The 26,522-nt window shown below is 41.2% G+C and overlaps 1 protein-coding gene and 2 long non-coding RNA genes across 14 annotated transcripts in view; 2 read left to right on the plus strand and 1 right to left on the minus strand.

Annotated features, from left to right (window-relative positions):
* The window catches only part of LOC132508235 (uncharacterized), a 99,763-nt gene extending 73,866 nt beyond the window's left edge, over nt 1–25,897 (minus strand). Inside the window, exon 1 of the long non-coding RNA XR_009536483.1 lies at nt 25,525–25,897. This is a non-coding gene — a long non-coding RNA (uncharacterized LOC132508235). The remainder of the gene's footprint in view (nt 1–25,524) is intronic.
* On the plus strand, nt 15,654–17,441 carry LOC132508236 (uncharacterized). The gene is made up of 3 exons (XR_009536484.1): nt 15,654–15,760; nt 15,886–16,612; nt 16,988–17,441. It is a non-coding gene; the product is annotated as an uncharacterized LOC132508236 (long non-coding RNA).
* MTDH (metadherin) overlaps nt 25,268–26,522 on the plus strand; it is a 55,093-nt gene continuing 53,838 nt past the window's right edge. For 11 of the 12 annotated variants that reach the window (XR_009536480.1, XR_009536479.1, XM_060128231.1 and 8 more), the window contains exon 1: nt 25,268–25,980. Coding sequence is in view for 10 of the 12 variants with exons in the window: in XM_060128231.1 (XP_059984214.1) it covers nt 25,600–25,980 (381 nt within the window). In the remaining 2 variants the exon portion in view is untranslated. Of the gene's footprint in view, nt 25,981–26,345; nt 26,480–26,522 lie in introns of those variants that run through there. The other variant, XM_060128240.1, reaches the window with a different exon arrangement.

A 26,522-nucleotide genomic window follows, 5' to 3' on the forward strand; every position in this document is an offset into this window, starting at 1 on the left:
TAGGAGCAGTATCAACAATAACAATGTGTAGACCTTAATTGGATCCAGATACAAATACAAACAAATAAACTGATATTTTTTAAATTATGAGTTCAAATTAATAACTTGAACAGTGGATTGATGGTTGATGACATTAAATTTTGTATTAATTTTATTAATTTAATGGAATTTATTAAAATTTTATAAATTTAATTAATTTTAACCAATATTAATAATGTTATTATGGTTTTATTTTAAATGGAAAATAGATTTTCTATTTATCGATTTTTCCACTGAAGAGAAAGTGTCAATATTTTGTACACAATCAGAGTAATAACAGATGTCGAATTGCTAAAGGAAAAGAACTATAGCTGCAAATCAAGCCCATCATCACTTTATGAGGTTACTGATAATATTTAAAGACATGAGGCTTCTCTTTATATTTTAGAAACATATACTGAAGTATTTAGGGGTAAAAAGATATGAAACCTGAGATCTGCTTCAAATGAATACTGGGGAAAGGAATGGGAAATAAGATGAAATCAGACTGACCACAAAATAATAATCACTGAAACTAGGAAATGAGTACATGTGGGTACACTGTACTTTTCTCTCTACTTTTATACGTTTCAATTATTCTTTAATGAAAAATATTTCTAAGCTTTATACTGCCCACTAATAAATAGCTGCAATTTATTGAACACTTAACATGAATTTTTAAATTTTATGTTGACAACTTTGTGAGTACTATTACCATCATCTCTATTTTAGCGATAAGGAAACTGAGGCTTAGAGAGGGTAATTAACATATTGAAGGTCCCACAGCCAGAATAAAGATTGAATTCACCCTATTAACCACTATCCTATAGTGGGTTTTCTAAAGACCGTATAATGCTGCTGAGTTGTGTGTCTGGGTTTGCATGAAATGAGAACAGAAGTAGTCCTTGGGGAGAGTAAGCATGTAGGTTTCAGTCATTAAAAAAAATTTAAAATCTCCAAAATACATAACAAAAATAATTGGGAAAACAATAGCATGTCCAAGCCATGTCAAGGAAAATGTATCACTACTTCTATTCTCAATAAAAGGCCTATTTAGGCCAACACATTATCCCCCCAAAAGTATTACTGAGCCTTTCAGGGAGTGAAAAAGCAGGCATAATAGTTGTAGACAGGCAAAAGGACATATAGTCCTTAAGGGAATATGAATTTGAATAGAAGAATGTGAACAATGGAGAACAGTCTGCTTCTTAGATCCCCTGATGTATAAAGTTTGGTCCATTTCCAATAGCAATCAGAAGATGCTGGCAGTGGCCCAGCTGGCCCGCCTGTGAGACCATCTGGAAGAAAAAAAAGTGTCGGCCACACATTGATCAGGCTGACACTAGCACTGGATTGTTTGTCCATTTTTATAGTACTTGTGGAACTACTAGTAAGGTTAAAAAGTTAACATCAACTCCAAATCACCCACCACCTCAAGGGAATTAAAGTGTTTTGTCGAGATATTAAGAAAGGCTTTTCAGAAACAGAGTAAATCAAGCTTAGAATGACTTATTACCAAGCTTTTAAAAATTGGTCTGGAGTTTATCCCTTGTCTAATTTAGGGGCAACATTATCTTTTCCCCTGAATGTAACTTGGAAAAGCTATCTTTATGATTCTGCTTGTATTTAACGACCCAGACATTAAGTCTCTGACATAAATATACAGGTTTGAGGTTGAAAACTCTTCTCTCTCCTAAACATTCAGTTTTGGGAGGAAATAGCTTTTTATACAGTAAGAAACCAGCCTAATTCTTTACTCTTTTCTAAGAAACAAAGTTACAATAATCACAAGGATTCCTCAGACATCAGAGGTAAAATATTTGATCATAAAAAGGTGATTATTTATTTATTTATTCATTTTATTGGAGTAGAATTGCTTTACAATGGTGTGTTAGTTTCTGCTGTATAACAAAGTGAATCAGCTATACATATACTTACATATATCCCCATATCCCCTCCCTCCTGCGTCTCCCTTCCACCCTCCCTATCCCACCCCTCTAGGTGGTCACAAAGCACAGAGCTGATCTTCCTATGCTATGCGGCTGCTTCCCACTAGCTATCTATTTTACATTTGGTAGTGTATATATGTCAATGCCACTCTCTCACTTCGTCCCAGCTTACCCTTCCCCCCAACCCCGTGTCCTCAAGTCTGTTCTCTACATCTGCATCTTTATTCCTGCCCTGCCACTAGGTTCATCAGTACCATTTTTTTTTAAATTCCATATATGTGTGTTAGCATACAGTATTTGTTTTTCTCTTTCTGATTTACTTCACTCTGTATGACAGACTCTAGGTCCATCCACCTCATTACAAATAACTCAATTTCGTTCCAAAAAGGTGATTTTTAAATCTTGTTAGATTCATGGAGAAAGTGTGTGCAGTATAGATTTTCAATAGCCCTTTCCCCATTGTGAAAGATAAAAAAACAGAATTGTTTTATCATGGTTTTACTGAATTTCAAGTCTGTCACATGGTAATAAAAGGTAAAAAATTAAAAGAGTAAACTCAGAATCAATCACTGTTTAATTCAAATACTCTTTGTAAAAAGTAAAAACCTTAGGGAATTCCCTGTCGGTCCAGTGGTTAGGACTCAGTGCTTTCACTGCTGAGGGCACAGGTTCAATCCCTGGTCAGGAAACTAAGATCCCATAAGTGCCGCATGGCGCTTATGGGATCTTAGTTCCAAAAAATAAAAAATAATAAAATAAAAAACTTAGAGGGAAAACACCCCACATAGATGCTCCAATAGTACCCAAAGGGGTTAAAAAAATTTTTTAATGAAAACTGAGAAAACATACAGTAGCATAAATGTAGGTAAATTAGAACATCTTAAATTGCTGTAGTAGATCTTCTATTTTATCAGTGTTTTCCACTAAAGAGAATGTGTCAATATTTTGTACGCAATCAGAGGAATAATACACATTGAATTGTTAAAAGAACTATAACAGCAAATCAACTCCACCATCACTCTGTGGGATTACTGATAATGTAAGTGCTGTCATCCTTATTTTAAATTTTTAAAAGCACTTATGTATCACTCACTTACATAACTTTCTTCCCTACTATAGGAAATGTAGATTATGTACATTTTCTATAGCAATGTAGATTATATATTTATTCATTCACCTAAAAAATATAGCAGTAAACTTGACAAACCAAAATATTATATGGCAAGCACTGTGCTAGGCACTGGGAAGACAACTATGAATAAGACAGATGACCCCTGCCTACATGAAGCTTTGGGAGAGACAAGTTACTAAACAGACAATTAGACCATAATATGATATTAGGAACTAATGTAATGACAATTCTGATAACTCATAAAAAGGAAAGTATAGGGTGCTATGAGAGAATATAAAAGTGGAAGCTAAATTTGGGTATTTATTTTACCAGAAAACTCACTGAGATATTTAGTATTGATAGAATATCCATGTTGTCTCCCAAATTTTCCACCCGACCTTTCAATTAGACAGGATCATGTGATTGGTTCTGGCCAATGGGCTGAGAGGAGAAATGTGTCACTTCTAGGAGGAAGCATATTAGAGACAGCGCCGCCTTCCAGCTCTTTCCTCCCCTGCCATGATGGTCATGGGGGTCATGTGTTGAGATGAAGTTCCACAAGAGAGGAGCAGCCTGGAGTGGCAGATCACGACAAGGAGGACAGTACCCTGGAAAGTCACCAATTTCATCAAGGTTTCTGTGAGCAAGAGATTAACTTCATTGTGCTAAGCCACTGAGATTTTGAGGTTCACTCATTACTACAACATGCCTATTCTTCCTCGGCCATATCCTCACAGAAATTATGCTTTAAAAACAATCAACAAAACAATAAATCAGGCCCTGATTTGTAGCACTTGCAGATTTGTGGTCTAAATTTCCATGAGAGCGCCACGCCCAATTTCAAGCTACCAGTGTGACATCCTGGTACACAGAGAACAGAGTTGAGTTGGAGAAAGATGTGCAGTAGTAGCACACTGTTAATCTAATTCTTCACCATAGAGACATAAATAAGCTCAGGAGCATAAATAATAGTATAATGTAGTAAAATAACTAGGAAGCAGGACTTCCCTGGCACTCCAGTGGTTAAAACTTTGCCGTCCAATGCAGGGGGTGCGGGTTGGATCCCTGGTCGGGGAACTAAAATCAATCACACATGCCTCCGGGCTAAAAAACCAAAACATAAATCAGAAGCAATATTGTAATAAATTCAATAAAGACTTAAAAAACTGGTCCACATCCTCTGACAAGTACAGGTTTCTGGTAACGGACTACACTGCTGAACTGAATGAATAAGCATTTTCAGAACTCTAATGGAAAACTGATGAATTCATAAAAGTGCTAACAAAAGATCAAGATAAAAAAAAATTAATTACATGGGACTGAGTGAACTGATGAGGATGATTATAATTTTTGTGACTGTCTGTTCGAATAAAAAAAAAAATCCCACAAGGACTCAGAGGCAAAACATATACAAATCAATTTTCACTGCAAAGTAAAGGAGCTGTTACAGTGGAGGATTCCTGGACTGAATGTCAATATTATGACATAGTATGAGTGTGTTTCGTGTTTGGTAATTGCAAACATTGTCGCTTTTGTTGTGGTCATCCATTTACAATGCTTGGTGTCAGTTTATTTATCTCTTGTAAAAATAAAATACAGTGTGTGTGTGGGGGAAAAAAAAATGGTCCACATCAAATAAATAAATAAATAAAGGAATAAGGCACTCTGTGCTCTGGGACAAACTTGCAGAACAGGCCTTCAGGTAGCTATATTTTCAATATTTTCAGAAGATTTAAAAAAAAAAAAACCTAGGGAGCAAGGAACTTTGAATATTTATTATCTTTGTTTTAATATAATTTAATTATACATGAGTATAATTAAGTTTTTAATACTAGCTGTGTTTAACAGTTATCTCACAAAACTCTTGAAATATATATTCTTTTCCATTATGGCTTATTACAGTTTGCTGAAGTCCCTTTAGCAGCAGAAAAATCCTTTTATTCAAAAGTTGAAGTTAAAAGACTAAAAATGTGCTTAAACAACACAGTGACAGAAATGGTACACAGTAGGGATAGGCAAGCAGTCTGTCAATAAACATTAAGAACGACATACGAGATAATTTCCCAGTTGACAACCTGAAGACAACATGAAGGCTACTGAAAAGGAGAAGAAAGTTACCCTCAGAAAGCTAAAATTGGCCGTCTTCACCAACTTACTTGGACAAACATATGTTAATGGGGTACCTTGGTCTCTACTGCTGTTCACGTTAACATCATGGCTTGAGAACACAACAACGTCTGTATAACCTGGGGCTTTATTCTTTTTTAACATAATCCATCATAATAAAGGAGCCTCAGAAGATCCGTGAAGCACTAAAAAAGTTACTTGCAGTAGTTTTGACAAATAAATTCCCACCTCACTAAAAACTGATGTGCACAGCTTTTTATTACTTTTTCTCACATTACATTGTAATTATTTGTGTACATGTTTGCTTCACAAGAAAAGGGATTCTATTTTATTTATGTTCCTATATGTGACACATAAGAAGTACCAGCACTCAAAAAGAGGATCAAGGAATAAGTGGGGAAATGTACATTGCATACTTTTGTTTGAGATCCTCAGACCCTCACTCCAGCTTGACTCCTTTCTCTCTGTAGCTCCAAGGATCATTCATTCTCCCATTCCCCTGTTCACAGGAATCTATCTCACCTGGCAAACAACTCAGGACAAATGTACAAGAGGCTTCCCTGCCCTCAATTATTTGATGCTGTGATGTCTGCTATTCACCAGTTTCACTGTTTCCCAATCACAGATTTTTAAAAACAGCTATATTCCATCCAGTCATGTGCCGGTAAATGCATAACAACCAGCTCTTAGGGCAGGGAAGTTGAGGAAAAACCTGATTTGTAGCATTTACCAATTTCTGTGGTATAATACACTCACCGTGGCTGATTTCAAGCTACCAATGTGACTTCACTGAACACAGATTTGAGAAGAGATGTGCATGATATGCTCTCACTACCAACTGCAGCTCACCACTGATTTACATCTCATCAGTTGGCTGTGGATAACAGTATGACCTTGGAGTTGGACAGAGCTGAAGTCTAGACCCAACTCTACCACTGGGTGACTTTGGACACATTATTTAACCTCTCTAAGCTTCCAATTCTTTATCCATAAACTGGAGATAATAACAGCAGCTACTTTATAGTTCTTGAGTGTTAAAAACGAGATAATGCATGTAAAACACTTACCACAGTGACTAGCACTTAGTAGGTGCTTAAGAAATATTAGCTACTATCATCATCTTTATTAATCTCCTACCCTTGAAGGGTCACCATTCAGTGTTGTCACAGATCATCAGGACACCACCTTTGCCATCTGCATACCCTGCCAGTTGTCACAGGCAAGTCCCCCCATCTGACTTACTGTACAAATATTTGCCTAAGTATTAGTATATCAAAATCCTGCTCTATTTTTGTTATTCAACTTCAAACTAGTAGGAGATAGGTCTGGAATATTATGAATGGAACTGATTTACTACCATAACAGGAAGAGAGAGTTGGAGCCTGCGCATTTTGAGTACCTACCTTGGCCCATAAGGCACTGTGCTGGGGATTTTGTTTGTTCCCTCATTTAATCCTCACAAAAACCAGGAGATATTAAATCTCAGTCTCGTTTCAATGGATAAGAAGACTTAGACTCAGAGGGATTAGGTAACTTGCCCGAGGTCACATGGCCACTGATACAGAGCCAGGATTCTCCTGGTGGATGCCGAAGCTACTCTTTGCCCTGGACCATGGTACTAACCTCTTCGAGAACACTCAAGTAGTGAGATGACAGGCTAAAGCACCAGCTGCCACAACTAGTGAGTAGCAAATGGATTAGACAAATAAGAGCACATTTAGCCTGCATGTAACAGAAACTCAATTACAGTGTCTTAAAGAAGGACTCTTCTTCTTAAAGAAGTCCAAAAGGATGTAGACCAGGCCTCATGCATTGACTCAAGGAAATCATCAAGGCTTCCGTCTCCTTTAGCTTCCTGCTCAGTCTTTAGCATGTGGCTTTCTTCCTCATGGCCATACAAGGGCTACCCCATCCCCAGGTATTACATCTACCTTTTGGAAAGGAAGAAGTAAAAAGACACAAATTTTCTAAGTGTGTTCTTTTTTTATAACGGAAATACTCACTTTCCCAGAGCCCTCACCCATGCACTTCTGCTTACATCTCATTGGACAGAATTAGGTCACGAAGCCACCCCTAGTTGCAAAGGATCCAGGGAATTTTTTCTTTTTAACTGGACACGGTAAGGATCTAACACAACTGAGTTTCTGTTACAAAGGGAAAAGGAGAGACTGAATACCAGGGAAGAGAACAGACAGCTTGATCTCTAGTGGTCCTCAGAGCAGCCTGCAGTTTTTCAGGGTTGATAGGAGAAGGAACAGTAGCACAGAATCTTTGAGATCATTGGTCTAGATCATTGGTCCAATTTCCTGCCTAATGAAGGAGTTACTTCTACAGCTTCTCTAACACATGGTCATCCAGCTTCTGCTGAATTCACACAACGTAGTGGTGTTTGGATGCTTGATATTAGCTGCAAGAGAATAGCACTTTAGGCCCTAGCAATAAATTGACTACAGAATTATGGTCAACAGTCCAACTAGACAGCAAAGGAGAGTATTACAATCTAGATGAGAGAGTTCAGGGGTCGGTGAGTTCTAATCATGCAGCAAAAAGATTTCCAACTTCCTAAATCAGCTGATGAAAAGTCGAAAAAAATTAAGGAGGGATGAAAACTGAAAGATGCCCAGGGGACACATGATGAAAGACACAGACTTACCCTCATTGGCACAGCAGACAAATCTACTGTGAGAGGAAGCTCAGCCTGTTAACCTGTGGCTTCAGTAGAATTATCCTCGTATGTAGCACCCAAGTCCTGGCCTGATTATTTAACTCATTATTATCTAACTCAGTGGTTCTCAAAGTGTGGTCCAGGGGTGTCTGAGACACTTTCAGGGGGATTTAAGGTCAAAACTGTCTTTATAGTAAAACTAATATGTTCTTGCCTTTGTCTCTCTCATTCTCTTACTAGTATACAGTAAAGTATTCCAGAGGCTACATGACCTGTGATATCACTGCAGAAGCAGATATGAGAATCCAATTTTCTTTACTTAAGGCAGACATTTAAAATATTTATAAAAATGTAAAACAATGCCATCTTTCTAATTTTTTAAAGAATTTTTTATGCTTTGAAAAAATAGTTTTCCCCATAAAAATGTATTATTTACATTAACATGTAATGGGATTATTACTGCTATTTTTAAGTGAATCAGTAACATTTAAAATTTTTTCTCACATTTAATTTATATGATAGTGAATATTGATAGTTATAACCACATAAACAAAATCTCTTTGGGGTTCTCAATAAATTTAAAGAGTATAAAAAGGTCCTGACACCAAAAAGTTTGAGAACCACTGGATCTAATCTATAATCCAGTTGGGGTGTTTTGAGAACCAGTAACCCATGCAAATAACATGGTAAGTATGCTCACTGGATAAGTGATTTGATAATACTATGAAGGGACTGAAATAAGAAGAATGATGTGAAGTAACCAAACCATTATTAATTCTTTTGTGTTAAGTTTAGGAATCAGTTTTTAAACATCAAGAAAATCTTGGTGTATTTGCCATTTAAGGTGTTTGAAATGTTTAAGAGAATCCGACATATTACAGAAACTGACATATTAGCCTTATGAGTTACTGAAATTTTCCATCTTTTTTTTAAGATTTATTATTTACCTATTTATTTTATTTATTTTTGGCTACATCAGGTCTTAGTTGCAGCATGCGGGATCTTCGTCGTGGTGTGCGGGCTTCTATCTAGCTGTAGCATGCAGGGTTTTCTCTTTAGTTGTGGCGCGCAGGCTCCAGGGCACACGGGCTCTAGTTGAGGCATGCAACGAGCTCAGTAGTTGTGGCACGCAGGCTTCGCTGCCCTGGGACATGTGGGATCTTAGTTCCCTGACCAAGGATCGAACCCGCATCCCCTCAGCTGTAAGGCAGATTCTTTACCACTGGGCCACCAAGCAAGTCCCTCCATCTGTCTTTTTTTACTTATTTTAGAAAGCATAACAGAATTTGTTTACATTTATAAACAGTATTTAAACACTTACGATATACTACATTTAGAAATCTGTGCTTAGTCTGTTCAAGCTATAACAAAAATACCACAGACTGGGTAGCTTATAAACAACAGACATTTATTTCTCACAGTTCTGGAGGTCAGGAAGTCCAAGATCAAGGTGCCAGCGAATTAGGTGTCTGGTGAGAGACTACTTCCTGGTTTGTAAATGGCCAACTTTTTGCTGAGTCCTCACAGATGGAAGGGGTAAGGGGACTCTTGGGCCCCCTTTACAAGGGCACTAATCCCATTCATGAGGGCTCTGCCTTCATGTCCTAATCACCTCCTAAAAGCCCACTTCCTAATACCATCACCTTGGGGGTTAGGATTTCAACATATGAATATTGTGGGGAGAAGGGGGCAACAAATATTCAGGCCATAGCATGTATATTAATTTAATGTGTTTACAAGATTTACGAGAGTTGCTTAAATCCTTAAAAAAAGATTTTGTTTGTTTCAAACCTAACAAGTGAAATGCCCTGCATTTGTACTATTCGAGATATTCAGATATACAATAGTTTATCAATTCCAAGATGCACTTTTTTTCTCATTTTAACAAATCTGCAACCTGAGTGTGACTTACAATCAGTGTGGTAAGATAGCATTGGCAGTACTTTTCCTTTCATGATACTACATGAAATAATGGTGCATCTCACAATTGATGGCATCATAGATTTGATGGTATTAAACTTGTAATAGTAATTTGAAATGTCTCAGGAAGCTAATACACTAGTTTTATTTAGGGGAATTTAATCTGTTGAATTTGTAATTTAGTGGAACATCGATTTAAAAAGCAAGCGAAAGCGACTTTTCCTAACTTTTATAAAAATTCACAAGATTTATTAACAAAAAGGATTTAGAAGCTTAAGAAAAATGAATTTTCCCAATTTATAATAAATTGGACATTATTTAAATACAAGCAAATGTGGATAGTATTTTCCATGCATGATAGCACTCAGGTATAAACTGAAAGGATGTCATAGATGGCACACAGAATGAGGGGAAAATTTCCGTTGAGATTTCTTCTCAGTATCCAAACAGTTGAAAAATATATCATTCCATATATATGCTTGAAGCATTGTAAGCAATTTTAAAAAGCTGAACTTTTAAAAGCTGAACTTTTAAGTGAATCAATAGGTGAAGTGTGGTCAGCTTTACACAAATTCATGAACTTTTTTTTCCATAACAAAATTGTTAAGCACAAGAAGCCCATCTGCACTGGGTAATTTGTCATGGTGCTTTCAGAGATGGTGCTTTTATCCTAAGAGACCTGTCATTGTAAGCACTGCTGAGACAGAGGAAATTCATCTCATCAGAGGAAATGCTCTATAATGGTATTACCTGCAAAAGCAGTAAGTGGGCAAGTGAGAACACATTGTGTTTAAAACCCTCAACTTGCTCATGGTTAATGTTACCCGCCCTTCAAGTGATCAAGCTTGATTCCTTCTCTGTTCCCATATCCAATCAGGAACCAAACTTTGGTTCTTCCTTTGATATAGAATGGAGCCTTTCACATGGTATGAGCCTTTGGTTCTTCTTTTCACATGTTATGACTGTATGATAATGGCAGTGAGAATGGAGTGGGGCTCATACCTACCCCCTCCTGCCCCACTCCCTACCCCCCCACGCCAATTCTCACTGCTACTATTATTCAGTCCAGCCTTCCCTCTTTCCCATGAAATATCTTCAAAATATGGAAATATTTAGAAGTTCAAAACTCTATGAGAGGCAGGCATCTCTCTCTTGATTACTGCAGGATTTAATTTAAAGGTTAGTTTTGCTTTCCGAAGGTAATGTCTTTTGTCTTCAGCAGATTGCTGAAGAACTACGACAGTACCTGTATATGGAAATTCTAACTTACGAATTCTGCAGTTCTTTTTCAGTGCCTAATCTATGGTCTCCTGCTGGAGTACCAGTCCTTCCAACGTCCATCAGATGCCCCTCCTAAAGCCATCAGAGCAGACCCTAGGGCTGTCCACACAGTTTTTCTTAGAATGACCAACTCAGCCTCTAAGGCCAGCTCCAGAAGCTCCCAAGGGGGCCTTCACAGCCAATCAGCTGTTTCTTCTGGCTGTTTCAGTCTCAATCTGTACACTATTTAAAGGGCTGAAAGTTAAAACCGAGCCAAAGAAATAGCTAGGAGGTGACAGCAGCTAAGCCCACGTGGCTTTAAATAGAGTGAGACACCACATAAGAAGTTTCCTTGGAGTGTTCCTACACAGTGATCACTCCCTGTGTATCACTCACGATTGCACTGGAGTCAAAGGCTTGGTTGCAGTCCAGATAAGAAAAAAGTGGGGCAGTAGTGTTTCCGTTTGCCAGGAGACAGATTTCTGTCATTATAGAGTAGGGAAAATACCATTTGTTATGCCAGAGAAAAAGATGTTTTACAAAACAAGTGAGAAGAATGTATCTATTGGTCGATTATTATTTTATCTTACTCTAGGAATTACTGAACTTCAGATAAATGATTCTTCACTACAGGAAATTTTAGCTCCTAAAGACTCCTCCAACAGCAGGGCCATGCAGCCCCCTAAATGTGTGAAATAAGAAGGTGGAAAAAAAAAAAAAAAAAAAGAAGGTGGAAAATAAGGGTTGACGGGTAAGTTTGCCCCCACCTAAAGATATTCCAATCTTAAAATATTTAAAAACACTGAACCACCCTTTACAAAACCAAAATACAGCTGCGGGCAATTCTGGCACACACCCGCCGGCTTCTCTTGCTGGCTCTCAGGTTAAGCAAAGAGATTATAAAAGTCATCAAAGGTTTGGAAACGCTTTTTTAACTATAAGGTTAAATTTTAGATAGCATGACTCTCTGCTGTGAAAGATGAGATGATACACTCCTGTTTTTTCTCCTACCTACACTTTCCCTCTTTCCATTTTTCAATGCTTATGAGACATTTCACTCTGCCAGGTTTAACATTGTGTTCTGTAACAGTGGTACTCCTAGTTATTCAGTCTTTGTTCTTTTTAAAAATGGATCCAGTGCTCATTTCTAGTTCTTGTACCAATTTTAAATTCTTTTTTAAAAAATATTTATTTATTTGGCTGCGTCGGGTCTTAGTTGCGGCGCGCGGGCTCTTACTTGCGGTTCAAGAGCTTTTCTCTAGTTGTGGTGCAGGGGCTCCAGAGCACGCAGGCTCTGTAGTTGCGGCACGTGGGCTCTCTATTTGTGGCGCATGGTCTCTAGAGCACACAGGCTTAGTTGCCCCGCAGCATGTGGGATCTTAGTTCCCTGACCAGGGATCGAACCCATGTCCCCCTTCATTGGAAGGTGGATTCTTAACCACTGGACCACCAGGGAAGATCCCCCAATTTAAAATTTTTGTTCTTCATTCATTTCCTTGGCTGAATTTCAATGTCAAGTGGTTTTTTTCGTTTGTTTGAGGATTCGCAGGTTTTATATCTCTTACACACTAGATTCTAAACACTATTTTCCCTGTGCTTTTTCATGTTTGAGAAAACTTACTTGCTGACTTTATATCCAGTTGTTCGGCTGGGTTACACTTTCTCTTCCTCAGAAGTTTATAAATATTGTGCCATTGCATTCTGCCCTTGAATATGGCTGAGAAGTCTAAGGCAAGCCTAATATTCATTATACGTGACTTACTTTGTCTTCCTGAACAGCTAAAAATTTCTTTTCTTATCCTTGAATGTCAATAACTTAACCAAACTATGTCTTGATGTTTATGATGCTGTACCAATCTTTTCTAGCATACAATGTGCCCTCATATCTAAGGAGTCAGTTTGTTAATTTCAGAGAAAGTTTACTTCTTAAGTATCTAGCTACTTTTCCTATTCCATTTGTTGTCTATATTGGAGGGTCTCTGTCCTCCATATTGTCTTTTACATATTTTAATCTTTGTCTTTTTTCTCTGCATTCACTGATTATTGCAAGCATTTCCTCCACGTCACTAATTTTATTTTCATCCACTGTCCATCCTGTTCCTTGCTCTTCCTAAATTATATATTAACTGTATTATGGTGCTCTGTAGGGTCTCAGTTTCCTTAGCACAGAAATTTCCATGTTCATTTCATTCTGTTTTTTTATTACCTCATTTGGGGGACTTAGTTCTATACTAAATAATAGTATTATAAAGTTATTCTCAGGACTTTCCTGGTGGCACAGTGGTTAAGAATCCGCCTGCCAATGCAGGGTACACGGGTTCAAGCCCTGGTCCGGGAAGATCCCACATGCCGCGGAGCAACTAAGCCCGTGCACCACAACTACTGAGCCTGTGCTCTAGAGCCCGCGAGCCACAACTACTGAGGCTGTGTGCCACAACTACTGAAGCCTGCACACCTAGAGACCATGCTCCACAGCAAGAGAAGCCACTGCAATGAGAAGCCTGCACACCGCAAGGAAGAGTAGCCCCTGCTCGCTGCAACTAGAGAAAGCCCGTGGGCAGCAACGAAGACCCAACACAGTCAAAAATAAATTAAAAAATGATGAAATAGTATTATAAAGTTATTCTATACCTTAAAGCACTCCCAAGAAATCTTTTTTGTTTGTTTGGAGAGGGTATATTTTTCTATTTAAAAACCCATTCTCCCCCTTAAAACGCCTGTCTTTTTAATACCATGTTCAGTTCTTTTGCTTTTCATTCTTTTCTTCCTTCTTTTCTTTACTCTAATGAGTTTGCTTACTTGCCATTCCATTTCTTTTCATTTTTCATTAGATAGCTCTGTCCTAATTAGGATCAGTCAGTCTGCCCCATTTGGAGATAATTTAATGTACTGGAGCTGCTCTCAATCCACTTATCTCTAGCCTGAGGTCATGGTGGGTAATATGTGAGGGGTGACCCACACTGGGTCAGGAGGAGCCTCTGATTTCTCCTGTGAAGTCCAGTTAAACATCCTGTACCAGTGCCCACCCCAGTCAGCTGTGGGTATATTTCTCTCATTCATCCAGCTCCCCACAGGGGCCTGGAAGTTCAGATGCCATGGAGGCCTTTCCTGCCCCTGTCAAGGCCCCAAAGGTGTAAGTAGGGTTGGCTACACTTGAAGCGTTTTCCTTTACCTTTCCCAGGGTTCCCTACTCACTCCCTCAGACTGCTTACGTCCATTTGATAGGCATTAATAAAAATTATCAGACTTCTCAATACCACTCCTGTGGAGTGGATGTGAAGAAAAGAGCTACCCCCAAACCTCTCACACGCTCCTTAGCCATCACTTTTTGAAGCTTATGATGTAAAATTATTCTCCTTTGTTTGGATGCCATTCATAAATTGTTGCCTTTTTTTTTTCTTTCACTATTTCTGTTCATTTCATTAGATTTGGAGGAAGGCTGTTTAATCTGGATTTATCTTGCCATTGTATTCAGAGGTCAATTTACCCTATTTTCAAATCTTAGAAACTTATAATAATGTATGAACAGAAAATATCTAGAGAAATATTGCTGATGCATAATTTGTTAAAAAGTAAAAATTCTTGGTCAGACTGTTTATTGCTCTTGGGTAGTTAAAACATTCCTTAATACCTGCTACTGTATGATAGTTAAGAGGTGTACACTGCAGTCCCCGGGTTCTGGAGTCCCACAGGCCTGTGTTCAAAATCTCGACTCTACCACTCACTAGCTGTGGGACACTGAACAAGTTATGTAAAGCCTGTAAGGTTTCAGTTTCTTTATCTGTAAAAAGGGGATGATAATAATACCTACTTCATAAATTGCAAGGATTAAATGAAACAATGCACATTAAGTGCTTATCACAGTGCCTGACACTGAACCATCTACTTTCTAAGTTCTACGTGGGGCTTCTCCTTTCTATAATGCAGAACATACAATAGGAATTTTTAGAATTGAAAGGAGCCTTAAAGGTTTATCCAAACCTCTAATATTACAAAAAAATGAGTTAAGATCACGAGAAACTACATCAGAAATAATATTATACCTATTCCCAAATACCCTGATTAGGCTCTTGGTCAATAGATATGAATGCTCTGAAGGTGTATTTCTCATTGTAAATTATTAACCACGTAAACAATCCATTAAAAACACAACAAAATCATTTCAGCAACACCTGTGACAACAACCTAGGAACTCGGAATCTAGGTCCAGTGAACTTTCCATTGACTGACAGCTTCGCTTACATTATTAAAGGAACCATCTCTAATCCCATGAAGGTTTATAAAAGTATTTATACATAAATAAATGTAGAGTTTTTTTTAACTTGTTTAGTTTGGATAGGGACATACCATTGAAGCTCTATACTGTTCATAGGTCTCTCATAGAGATACACTAAGCTCATCAAAGGCTTGCTCTTGGCCATACCCACACTATAAAAGTCTTACCCAAATTCATAATTATCACAATATATCTTTTTAAAGATTATGGTACCAAAAATGCAGTGATATAACTAGTTAAAAGAAATTATGAATCCTTAGAGGGAAAATATTTAATATATTAAACCACCATGACTCAGGCTACCATAATAATGTATGTTATTTCCAGCCCAGACATTCTAAGCCTAGAAGCCAGAGCAGGAGCAGCCTTGGAGAATATGTTTCACTGGATGAAACTTGTGTGCCGTTCCTACTTTTCTGATGCACAGCCACCAGGTACTCACCTTTATACAATGCAGCACCCAGGCCCTGCCCTCCTTAGCTTAATGCCCTCAAAACAGCCCATGGTCATCAGACTGTATTGTTGCCGACGTACTTACTGAAACTTCTCTTACTCCCAGTGTGCAACCAGTTAATGAGATAAACAGGTCAGTTATAACTGGTTATGAGCTAAAGAAGACCAGAGGTACAACATCCCACTTCCTTGCCCTCCCAGAAGACGTAAGAGACTGTGGCTTTCACAGACCACATCTTCACCTCTATGGCTTAACCTAAAGGAATGCCTTCAGTGGTAGAAAACTCATGCCACGGGAGCCAGAAGGAAGTTATGGCATCTCAAACTTTCAGAGGTCCCCAAGGGCTGTCGTAGACTACTAAGTGAAATACTTCCAGGTAAGACTTGGAGGAATCCTCAAAGAAGCCCAAGCATATGGCTACTTAGTCCTGGTCTGGTATCAAACCTCTCAAGCCATTGTGACTCTGGTGTTTCAGGAGGTGGCCAACACTGGTCATTCCCTCACCACCTGCTGAGCTTCTGATGCTCTCAAATGGAACCAGAGCAGGGAAGCATCATGTGACTGTTCTCCCTACTGAGGTGGAACCAGTGACCTTTCTAATCATCTTTTTCTCTGGTCTACTTGGGAAGTAGCCCCATGCTTTCCGGGCACTTCACTTGCTCTCAGGCTGCTCTCTTCTCCCTCTTCCCGGACAGGCTCACAGAACCACAGCAGAGCACTGGCCAGGAGACCAGAGAATGCTACTTTCCTCCAGAGCAGCTGTGGTTAAGGTGGACGCTGACGACGCCTGACGACAGTCTTCCCTGTGCACAAAGTCAAGGCATTTTCTAAGGTTCAACAGAGAAGTTCCAGCTAGTGAAACCCACCACACTATACTCTTAACTGAAACTTGGCTACTCAAAGCATTTGGCTTACTCAGTAACACTGATTCAACCATAATATTTCAGAACAAAGGAGAGCCAGAAATTTCCATACACATAGGTTGTTCATTGTTTTCATACAAAGTGTGTTACTCTAAATAAATTCAAAGTCCAAAGATTTGAAAGTCAAACAATAGACTTGCAAGTTAGAAGGAGCATTTCCATTGCTGAGACCCACAAGATATATAAAATAGCTAATTAAACTTCATCTTCTAGACTCGGTTTTTGACATATTGTCTACATTTTGCTTATGATATATAATTTTGTTTTTCTTTTTTCCTTCACAGTTGAATCCACAGTCAACCAGCTTAGTCCAATGAGTGCTCATCTGACCGAAGTGTCACAACCTTTGGCATGCCGTATCCATCTTCTCACGTTCCCTTAAGAAGTAAAACCCTGAGTTTTAGCTTGTAAAACTTGTAGCTATGTTTGGCCATATGACTAAGTTCTGGCCAACAGAATATGAGCAGAAGTGACATATACAATTTCTGGTTGCACCCCTTAAATGGAAGATGTGTCTTTTCATCCTACTCCTTCTTCTCCCATCTTAGTGCCTAAAAGTTAGATGTGTTGACAAGCCATCTAGGACCAAGCAGATGAGGTTAATATTTTAGGGCCATTGGTGGAACTGCAGGATGGAAGGAGCCAACATATCAATATTATGTGAGAAATTAATCAGACTTAAATTCTATATTGTTCTATACTGTTTAAACCCCTGTAAGTCTTTGTTAAAGCAGCTCATCGTGTATCCTAATTGAAACACTTTACAATTCCACTTGTATTACATTTAGAATTTATGCTTTTGGTTACTAATTGCACTTTCATTTTCTCTAGCTGTTGCAGAGTATTTCAATCAAGGAGCAACAAAACATTCAAAGAACTATACATATTTCTGTACAAAGAGGGATGGTAACTTTGCTAAAATTGGTAGATGTTAACATCATATGATAGTTCAAAATGGTCATTTTATCAGCCAATTATAAATTCCAAATTCAGGGAACAAACCCTATTCTCAAGATTATGCACAGTGCTGTCTACTCGCAAAGAACCATTAACATAGTCTGTTAGGGAAAGTGCACCTAAATATTGAACTTCATTCTTGTTGGAACAACTAAAGCACAAACTAGAAGAAAGCATTCCAGTCATTCAAGATAAATGATTTCCTGTTGCTGAATCCTCTTAGGAGATACAAACAAATTACTCTCAATCTATATTTAACAACCTTTTCAGTTACAGTTTTAAAGTTAGCTAAGAATAGTTTGCTCAGAAGAGATAATGGACATGTTCAAAAAGTTTCTGATATAAACTGAGATCGTTGTAACTACAAGCAATTTCAGAAAGTAGATTGCTATGAGACACAAATTTGCACTCATAAATAATTCAGTTAGAGAACTAAGTGAGAAAGTTTTGAGAATTATAAAGATAAGGAAGCAGTCAGAAAAAGAAATAATTTTGAAATAAAGAGCACTAGTGCTAGAAGTTTTATTTCACTGTGATGCCCAATAAGACCATAATTTCTGTTTCACTATGGCTACCACAAATAAAAGACAGTGAAGATAGAAGCAGTATTATTAAAAGAGGAGAAGAAATGTGTGTTTCTAGTCTTTCTAATTCTTTTTTGGGCTACCAAAATTGGGTGAGAGAGGTAAGTCAGAAAATAGAAGCCCTAAATGTTGATGGATGAGAAAGAAATCACATAGAGTTCAAAGAAGCCGTAAGGAATATCTGGAAGAAACTACGAGGACTTTCAGTTTTACAAACTATGAATAAGTCTTAAGAGGTATCTCATTGCAAAATGAGGATTCATGCTAATAAATTAACTTCTCTCAACTTCTCTTTTTTCCACTAATGGAACAGTGATCATCATGTTGCGCAAAAACAGAATGCCAGTCATCCATGATTCTTCCCTCCCCTTTATCTCACCTTCTTACTGTCACTCACTGTCACACTTTCACTTCATTTCCACTGGGTTTAGGCACTTGGTCCCTCACATCCCAGACCACTGCAACAACCGCCATTCCACCCCACTCTCCAATCACCACATTTGTTAATTCATCGGTTGATCAAATATTAATATTAATAGGCAGTGCAGTAAGTGTTAGGGGTACCACAGTACACAAGTAAGATGCCCTTCCTGCCCCCATGGAGCTTATGTTCTAGCCAGGGATACCAGCAAATCAATTTTATGGTATTCTTGCCCTTAACGACTCTACCCCAGTGGTGCCCAACCTTTTTGGCACTAGGGACCGGTTTCATGGAAGACAATTTTTCCACGGGGGTGGTGGAGGGAGGGGAGGGATGATGGTTCAGGCGGTAACGTGAGCAATGGGGAGCAGCAGATGAAGCTTTGCTCACTTGCCCGCTGCTCACCTCCTGCTGTGTGGTCCAGTTCCTAACAGGCCGTGGACCGGTACCAGCCCATGGCCCAGGGGTTGGGGACCCCTGCTCTATAGAACAATCCCAGGTCTTATCCTGTGTTATAGACCGAATTGTGTCCCCTCTAAACCTCCTACATTGAAGCCCTAACCCCCAATGTGACTGCATTTGGAGATACTGCCTTTAAGGAGGTAATTGGGGTTAAGTGAGGTCATAAGGGTGGAGCCCTAATCCAATAGGACTAGTGTCCTTATAAGAAGAGGAAGAGACACCAAAGATTTCTCTCTCCCCCTGCACACACACAGATGAAAGGCCATGTGAACACACAGTGAGAAGGAAGCTGTCTACCAGACAAGCAGACAGGAGAAACCAACCCTGAGGGCACCTTGATCTTAGACTTCCAGTCACAAGATCTATGAGAAAATAAATTTCTGTTGATTAAGCCATCCAGTCTGTGGTCTTCTGTTACATAGCAGCCCAAGCTGACTAAGAAATCCTATTACTCTTATTCTCACCAGACAGGCAGTATTCTCTAATACTAGCCCTCAGCTCCAGGAAAGCAAAATTCTCCAAAGACACACATCTTCTTTTCTGTTTTAAACCTCTAACCATGTTACTACTAATCATCAATATTCCTGACTGTTTTAATAAAGAATGCCATTATTTCTTTTTTTTTTTTTTTTGTACGGTACACGGGCCTCTCACTGCTGTGGCCTCTCCCGTTGAGGAGCACAGGCTCCGGACGCGCAGGCTCAGCAGCCATGGCTCACGGGCCTAGCCGCTCCGCGGCATGTGGGATCTTCCCGGACCGGGGCACGAACCCGTGTGCCCTGCATCAGCAGGAGGACTCTCAACCACTGCGCCACCAGGGAAGCCCTCATTTAATTTTTGTCACTTAAATTACAAAGTATCTCAGGCATACAAAAAGTAGAGATAAGGAGCACTCTTTTACCCATAACCTAATTTAAGAGATAAAAACACTATAGATTCATTTGTAGCCCCGTGTATACTCCACCCCAATCCCATTTCTCTCTCTCTCTCTCCCTACAAATGAGTACTATTCTGACTTGGTGTTCATTATTCCCATGCATGGTATTACATCTTTATCTATAAACCTATTTTTTTTGTTGTTGTGGTACACGGGCCTCTCACTGCCGTGGCCTCTCCCGCTGCGGAGTACAGGCTCCGGACGCGCAGGCCCAGCGGCCACAGCTCACGGGCCCAGCCACTCCGTGGCATGTGGGATCTTCCCGGACCGGGGCACGAACCCACGTCCCCTGCATCAGCAGGCGGACCCTCAACCACTGCGCCACCAGGGAAGCCCTATAAACCTATTTTTTAAACTTTACATACATGGTATCGCAATGAGTGTCCTTGGACATGTTCATTGTTGCACAGCATTCCACTGAATGGATACACCACAACTTTCCTATTTGTTACCATATTCACCGTCTTTTCTGCTTCCCCTGGCCCCTGCCCTCATGCCCCAACCAGTTTTTAGTTCCACCCAGGTTCTTAGCAAATTCTCCAATCTTTTAAAGAGGCTTGGAAGTATCCTGGCCCTTTCAGCAACACACTCATAAACTATCTTTCAGCTTAGCATACATCTGCAGAGAACTTTATTATTTACTAATTCTTACAAAATTTATTCTGAGGGTAACCCTTTCCTGACCATATCTCCAAATTCTTGGCACACTCAACTGTATTCCCTGCTTTACTGTAAAATCCTCCTCCTAGGACTTCCCTGGTGGCGCAGTTGTTAAGAAGCCACCTGCCAATGCAGGGGACACGGGTTCAAGCCCTGGTCTGGGAAGATCCCACATGCTGCGGAGCAACTAAGCCCATGTGCCACAAGTACTGAACCTGCGCACCACAGCTACTGAAGCCTATGTGCCTAGAGGCCGTGCGCTGCAATGAAGAGTAGCCCCGGCTCGCCGCAACTAGAGAAAGCCTGCGTGCAGCAAGAAAGACCCAACACAGCCAAAAATAAAATGATTTTTTTTAAAAAAATCCTCCTCCTAGGTATATAATCCTGTGACCCAGGAGTTCATAATGTCAATAGCCTCCATTTTAAAGACCCAAATCAGCATTTTTCTTTCATCAGCCCTGAAAGTTAAGCTACTTGAATGGAAGCTTCCTGCATTGTTATGGACTGAAAGTTTGTGTCCCCCTCCCCCCAAATTCATATGTTGAAGCCCTAACCCCAACATGATTATATTTGCAGATAGGGTCTTTAAGGAAGCAATTAAGGTTAAATGAAGTCGTAAGGGTGAGGCCCTGATCTGAGAGGATTAGCATCTTTATAAGAGGCACTAGAGAGCTCACTGGCTCTCTCGCCACCATGTGAGGACACAGCAAGATAGTGGCCATCTGCAAGCCAGGAAGAGAGCCCTTACCACAACCCAACCATGCTGGCCCCCAATCTTGAACTTCCAGCCTCTAGAACTGTGACAAACTAAATTTCAGTTGTTTAAGCTACCTAGTCTATGGAATGTTGTTACAGCAGTCGGAGAAAACAAACACACACTAATCCCAAGAATTGATCACAGAGTATATGAAGAAGAGGAGCAACCAAGGGGTCACTAACAGGGAAGACTGGGTTCTACTATGAGCTCAGCCACCCTGACACTGTGGTACGAGCCCTAACCCTTTGAAGCTTCCTTTTTCTCTTCTATGAAGTGAGAGGCCTTAGGTAGAACTTCTTCAGGTCTCTTAAAACTTCCAAACTAAGCATTAAATCACATACCGTGGGCTATGCCTCAGGCAATGACAGTGCCAGGATTTTACCCTCAAGAACTTATCATGAGGAATTCCCTGGCTGTCTGGTGGTTAAGAACCCGGCTTCCAATGCACAGAACACAGGTTCGATCCCTGGCTGGGGAACTAAGATCCTCCATGCCGTGGGGCAACTACTGAACCGATGTGCTCTGGGGTCTGAGCGCCACAACTAGAGAGAAGCCCATGCACTGCAAGGAAAGATCCCACATGCTGCAACTAAGACCCGCACAGCCAAATTAATTAATTAATTATTTAATTCTTTAAAAAATAAAATAAAACTGATTTTAAAAAGTTACTATGGATATTCGCAAAGCTATTTAGTTACAAGCATATTCATGACAGAATTGCACTTAATGGCAAAAAAACAAAAAAAACTTGTAAATAACCTAACTATCCAACAATAAATTATGTTAAATAAATTACAGTAGAACCGGATCATAGAATAAGTGAATATTTATTATGCAAACCTGTAAAAAAGAAAATTTTTTTGATAATTAACATCAAGGATATAGTGCTGAGGACTTCCCTGGTGGTGCAGTGGTTAAGAATCCGACTGACAATGCAGGGGACACAGGTTCAAGCCCTGGTCCAGGAAGATCCCACATGCTGCAGAGCAATTAAACCCGTGCGCCACAAATACTGAGCCTGTGTTCTAGAGCCCGCGAGCCACAACTACTGAAGCCCATGTGCCTAGAGCCTATGCTCCGCAACAAGAGAAGCCACCGTACTGAGAAGCCTGCGCACCACAACAAAGAGTAGCCCCCGCTCGCCGCAACTAGAGAAAGCCCGCACGCAGCAAGGAAGACCCAATGCAGCCAAAAATAAATAAATAAATAAATGGATATAGTGCTGAGAAACCTTAAAATCATAGATTGGTAAAAACTTTGTTAAAAATCCTATCAGTGGGAATTCCCCGGCAGTCCAGTGGTTAAGACTCCGTACTTTCATTGCCGAGGGCGAGGGTTCGATCCCTGGTTTCAGGGAACTAAGATCCCACAAGTCGCGAGGTGCGACCAAATAATAAATAAATAAATATCATTAAAAAAAAATCCTATCTGCGAGCATGGAGCATGCCACCCCTATACACAGCTGTTCCACATGGGTCATTTTTCAAAAAACTTCTGTGAACTGTTTTATTGAGGTATATTTGACATAAACTACAATATCTAAAGTATACAATTTGGTAAGTTTTGACATACATAAACCCATAAAACCCACAGACCCATAAAACCATAATAATAAAGATAACATAGCCATCACTCCCCAAAGTTTCCTTGTGCCCCTTTTAAACCCCTCCCTCCCACTGCTTCTTGGTCCCACTCCCCTCCCCAAGTCACCACTGATTTGCTGTCACTATAGATTAGTTTGCACTTTCTAGTTTTATACAAATGGAGTCATACAGTACATACTCTTTTTTTGCCTGGCTTCTTTCACCTTCCTTCACTCAGCGTAATTATGTTGAGATTCACCTATGTTGCTGCATGTATTTATGTCTGAGTGGTATTCCATTGTATGGGTCACTCTGACTCTCAGAATAAGCAGTTTTCATTCCCAACCCAGTTGCCTCCAGGAAAGAGGTTTCAGAAATGACGTTTTATATTTCTCTTAACTTTGCCATGTCCAAGGAATTAGGATTCTGAGTTTACTTAGGCCAGGCCTGATAGTAACTCTTTTAGACACAGCTTGCTTTGTCTTTCAAAGCATTCCTTCCTTTAAATTTTACCTAAACTTCATTCTGCTGCAAGTTAATAAACCTAACTTTGTGGGGCTACTGGTATGTTCCTGGTGAGCTTCATCAGGTGGGCTTTATCAAGTGACATGAATGTTCATGACCACATCAAATGCAAAACAGTGAACAGTGTATGACTCCATTTTTGTTCTTAAAATAAAAACTTAAAAAGATGACTACAAAGTTATATATGAAAAATGATTATACCTGTATTACCAAAATAAACATTTTCTTTTTAAGATCAAAGGAGAGTCACGGAAAAAGAAAGATGACAGGATTTTACATAATCAATACTTGCTAGGCTGCCAAAAGAACAGGCAAACCCAGCCACTATTATTGTATAATAGCTTAATTCATAAATCCACAGGTGCTAACCTAGAATGGGCAGTGGAACTTCTTAGGAAAGTCATCATCCTTCATGTCTGTGGAACCAAAACATAAATGTAGAATGATAAATCTACTTTCATAAATATAAGTGGAATTTGGAACCTTTTAGAGATGAAGTAGTTCCAATGACATCTTCTAAGTTTTGGCCTTGTAATTTACACAACCTTTAATTATAAGTCTGTATAAAGCTTCGCAAGAGTAGCAGTTTATTTTTATTATTTATTTACCAATTAAATAATTACCAATTATTTATTATTTACTTTCTATTCTTTGAGAAAGCCTGTTTTTAGTTCACTTAAGACACTTGCTTACATGCTAATTATCATTTAATGATAAAACACCAGTTTCCTTACAGGGAAATGTAACTTGAAAACCCTACGGCAGCCCCGAATACCATCTTTGTAACTGAGATCTGAAAATTCATTTCTTACTAACGCTACCCAGATATGGTCAACACAGCAAAAAAAACCCCAGAATTTTGCAAACTCCTTTTGTGATCTTGCCCAAAAGCTTAAAATAAAACGCAACAAGGAATCTACCTCTACATGTAAAACACAATCCAGTATGCCTCTTATTTCTTATTAAAGCTACAAACGAGTAGGAAAAGAATACTGCCCACGGGCTTTCCAACTTTTGAATTCTGGCGACTAATACTAGCGAGAGCAAGAGCGAAGGAGAGAAACCACGCAAAAGCGCCCTAGCCAGGCAGGCAAATGGTAGACACGCAAGGTGGGTAAGTTGGCCGTGAAGAGACAAACCCAATTTGTGAACTAAACCTACGCGCTCAAAGAAGAGTGACCGGTTTCAGACTCGGCTGAGCCCACCTGGAAGCATCTAGCTTCCGGTGATCCAGGGAGAAAAAGCCGCTTCCACCCCGACACCACTACCAGAAAAAGAATAGAGAAAAGAGACAGCTACTAGGGCAATTTTGACCCAGACCCCGTGACCCGGTTCCTCACTCTTCGCCCTCTTCCACACCCCGCAACCCCCAGGCTTCGCCGAGAGCCCCTCCCCTGGACTCATTCAAAGCGCCACGTCTCCTAGCTCCGGGCCACCAGCCATCCCGCAAAGACTTCCTCCGGTTAACCCCTCCCAGCCACCCGCCCAGAGTCACCGATCCCCAAGGCTCGGCGCCGCCACCAGGCCCGAAAGGGTCACCGCCAACTGCAGCCGCGGCGCGCTAGCTCTAACGGCTCCAGCCCCGCCCGGCCTCGCCCGCGCCCACGTGACACCCCACGCCCCGCCCATCGGCGTCCACGTGACCCGCTGCCCTGCTCCTAGTCTACGCTCGCTGCGTGGATCGCGGCCGGAGCCGCCATTGTTCCGCCGAGGGAGGACAGCGGGGCCTGGCCCTGGCGCGGAGACGCCGCTTAGCGGCCGCCGCTGGAGACACTCCCTCCCGCCGCCCCCCTCCTCCTGGCGGCGGCGGAGTGAGGCTGACGGGGGGCACTGGGAGCCCCCTGTCCTCCTGGCGGCGGCAGCGGCCGATCCCCGGCTCCGGCGCGAGGGGCGGCCGCAATGCGCTCGGCCTGAGGCGGTCCGGCCTGGCCTTACCTTGCTTCCCTTGACTGTTCCACGGCGTCTCTGCGCCCCGGCGTCATTCTGCGAGTGCCCCTGACGGGAGGGAAGATGGCTACACGGAGCTGGCTGGACGAGCTGGCCCAGCAGGCCGAGGAGGGCTCAGCCCGGCTGCAGGAAATGCTCTCGGTCGGCCTAGGCTTTCTGCGCACCGAGTTGGGCCTCGACCTGGGGCTGGAGCCGAAACGGTACCCGGGCTGGGTGATCCTGGTGGGCATGGGCGCGCTCGGGCTCCTGCTGCTCTTCCTGCTCGGCTACGGCTGGGCCGCGGCTTGCGCCGGCGCCCGCAAGAAGCGGAGGAGCCCGCCTCGCAAGCGGGAGGAGGCGGCGGCCGCGCCGGGCCCGGCCGCTGACGACCTAGGCGTGCTGAAGAATCTCAGGAGCGAGGAGCAGAAGAAGAAGAACCGGAAGAAATTGCCGGAGAAGCCCAAAGTGAGTAGGGGAGGAGTGGCGGGAGAGTAGGGGCGAGGGGCCAGCGTGGAGCTCCTCGAGCTTGCGGGAGGCCAAACGCGAGCCGCCCCAGCCGGGAATGGAAAAGGAAAAGAGTGAGGTTAGTCGAGAGCCGGGACGCAGTCTCCCCAGGCGGAGGAGGTGGTCGGTGGACACGTTTCTTGGAGAACGGTGGAAACTCAGGAAGCATGGGACCGGTGGGGAAGATGAGTGTAGAGAAAGGAAGTTAGACAGTGTGGGGTATGTTTAAATAGAAGCGCCCGGCGGTCAGGTCATTTTCGGGAACCTTGACCGCCGGAACGACATGGCAACGTCCCCGAGGCCTGCTGGGTCGGCTGCATGTGTGTGCGGAGGCTGATGGGACCTGACGGTGGGGAAGTTGTGGCAAGACTGCGCCGGGGAGGCAGAGCCTGGCTCAGGTCACACTGAGATGGGGAGATACGGCGGCCTGCAGACTCCGGGGCTGACTCGAGGCTTAAAGGTACCCAGGTTTGGACGCGCTTCCATTTTAGTTGGGACTGTTG

Source organism: Lagenorhynchus albirostris, chromosome 17 (assembly GCF_949774975.1).
Source record: "Lagenorhynchus albirostris chromosome 17, mLagAlb1.1, whole genome shotgun sequence".
NCBI classification, from domain to species: domain Eukaryota; kingdom Metazoa; phylum Chordata; class Mammalia; order Artiodactyla; family Delphinidae; genus Lagenorhynchus; species Lagenorhynchus albirostris.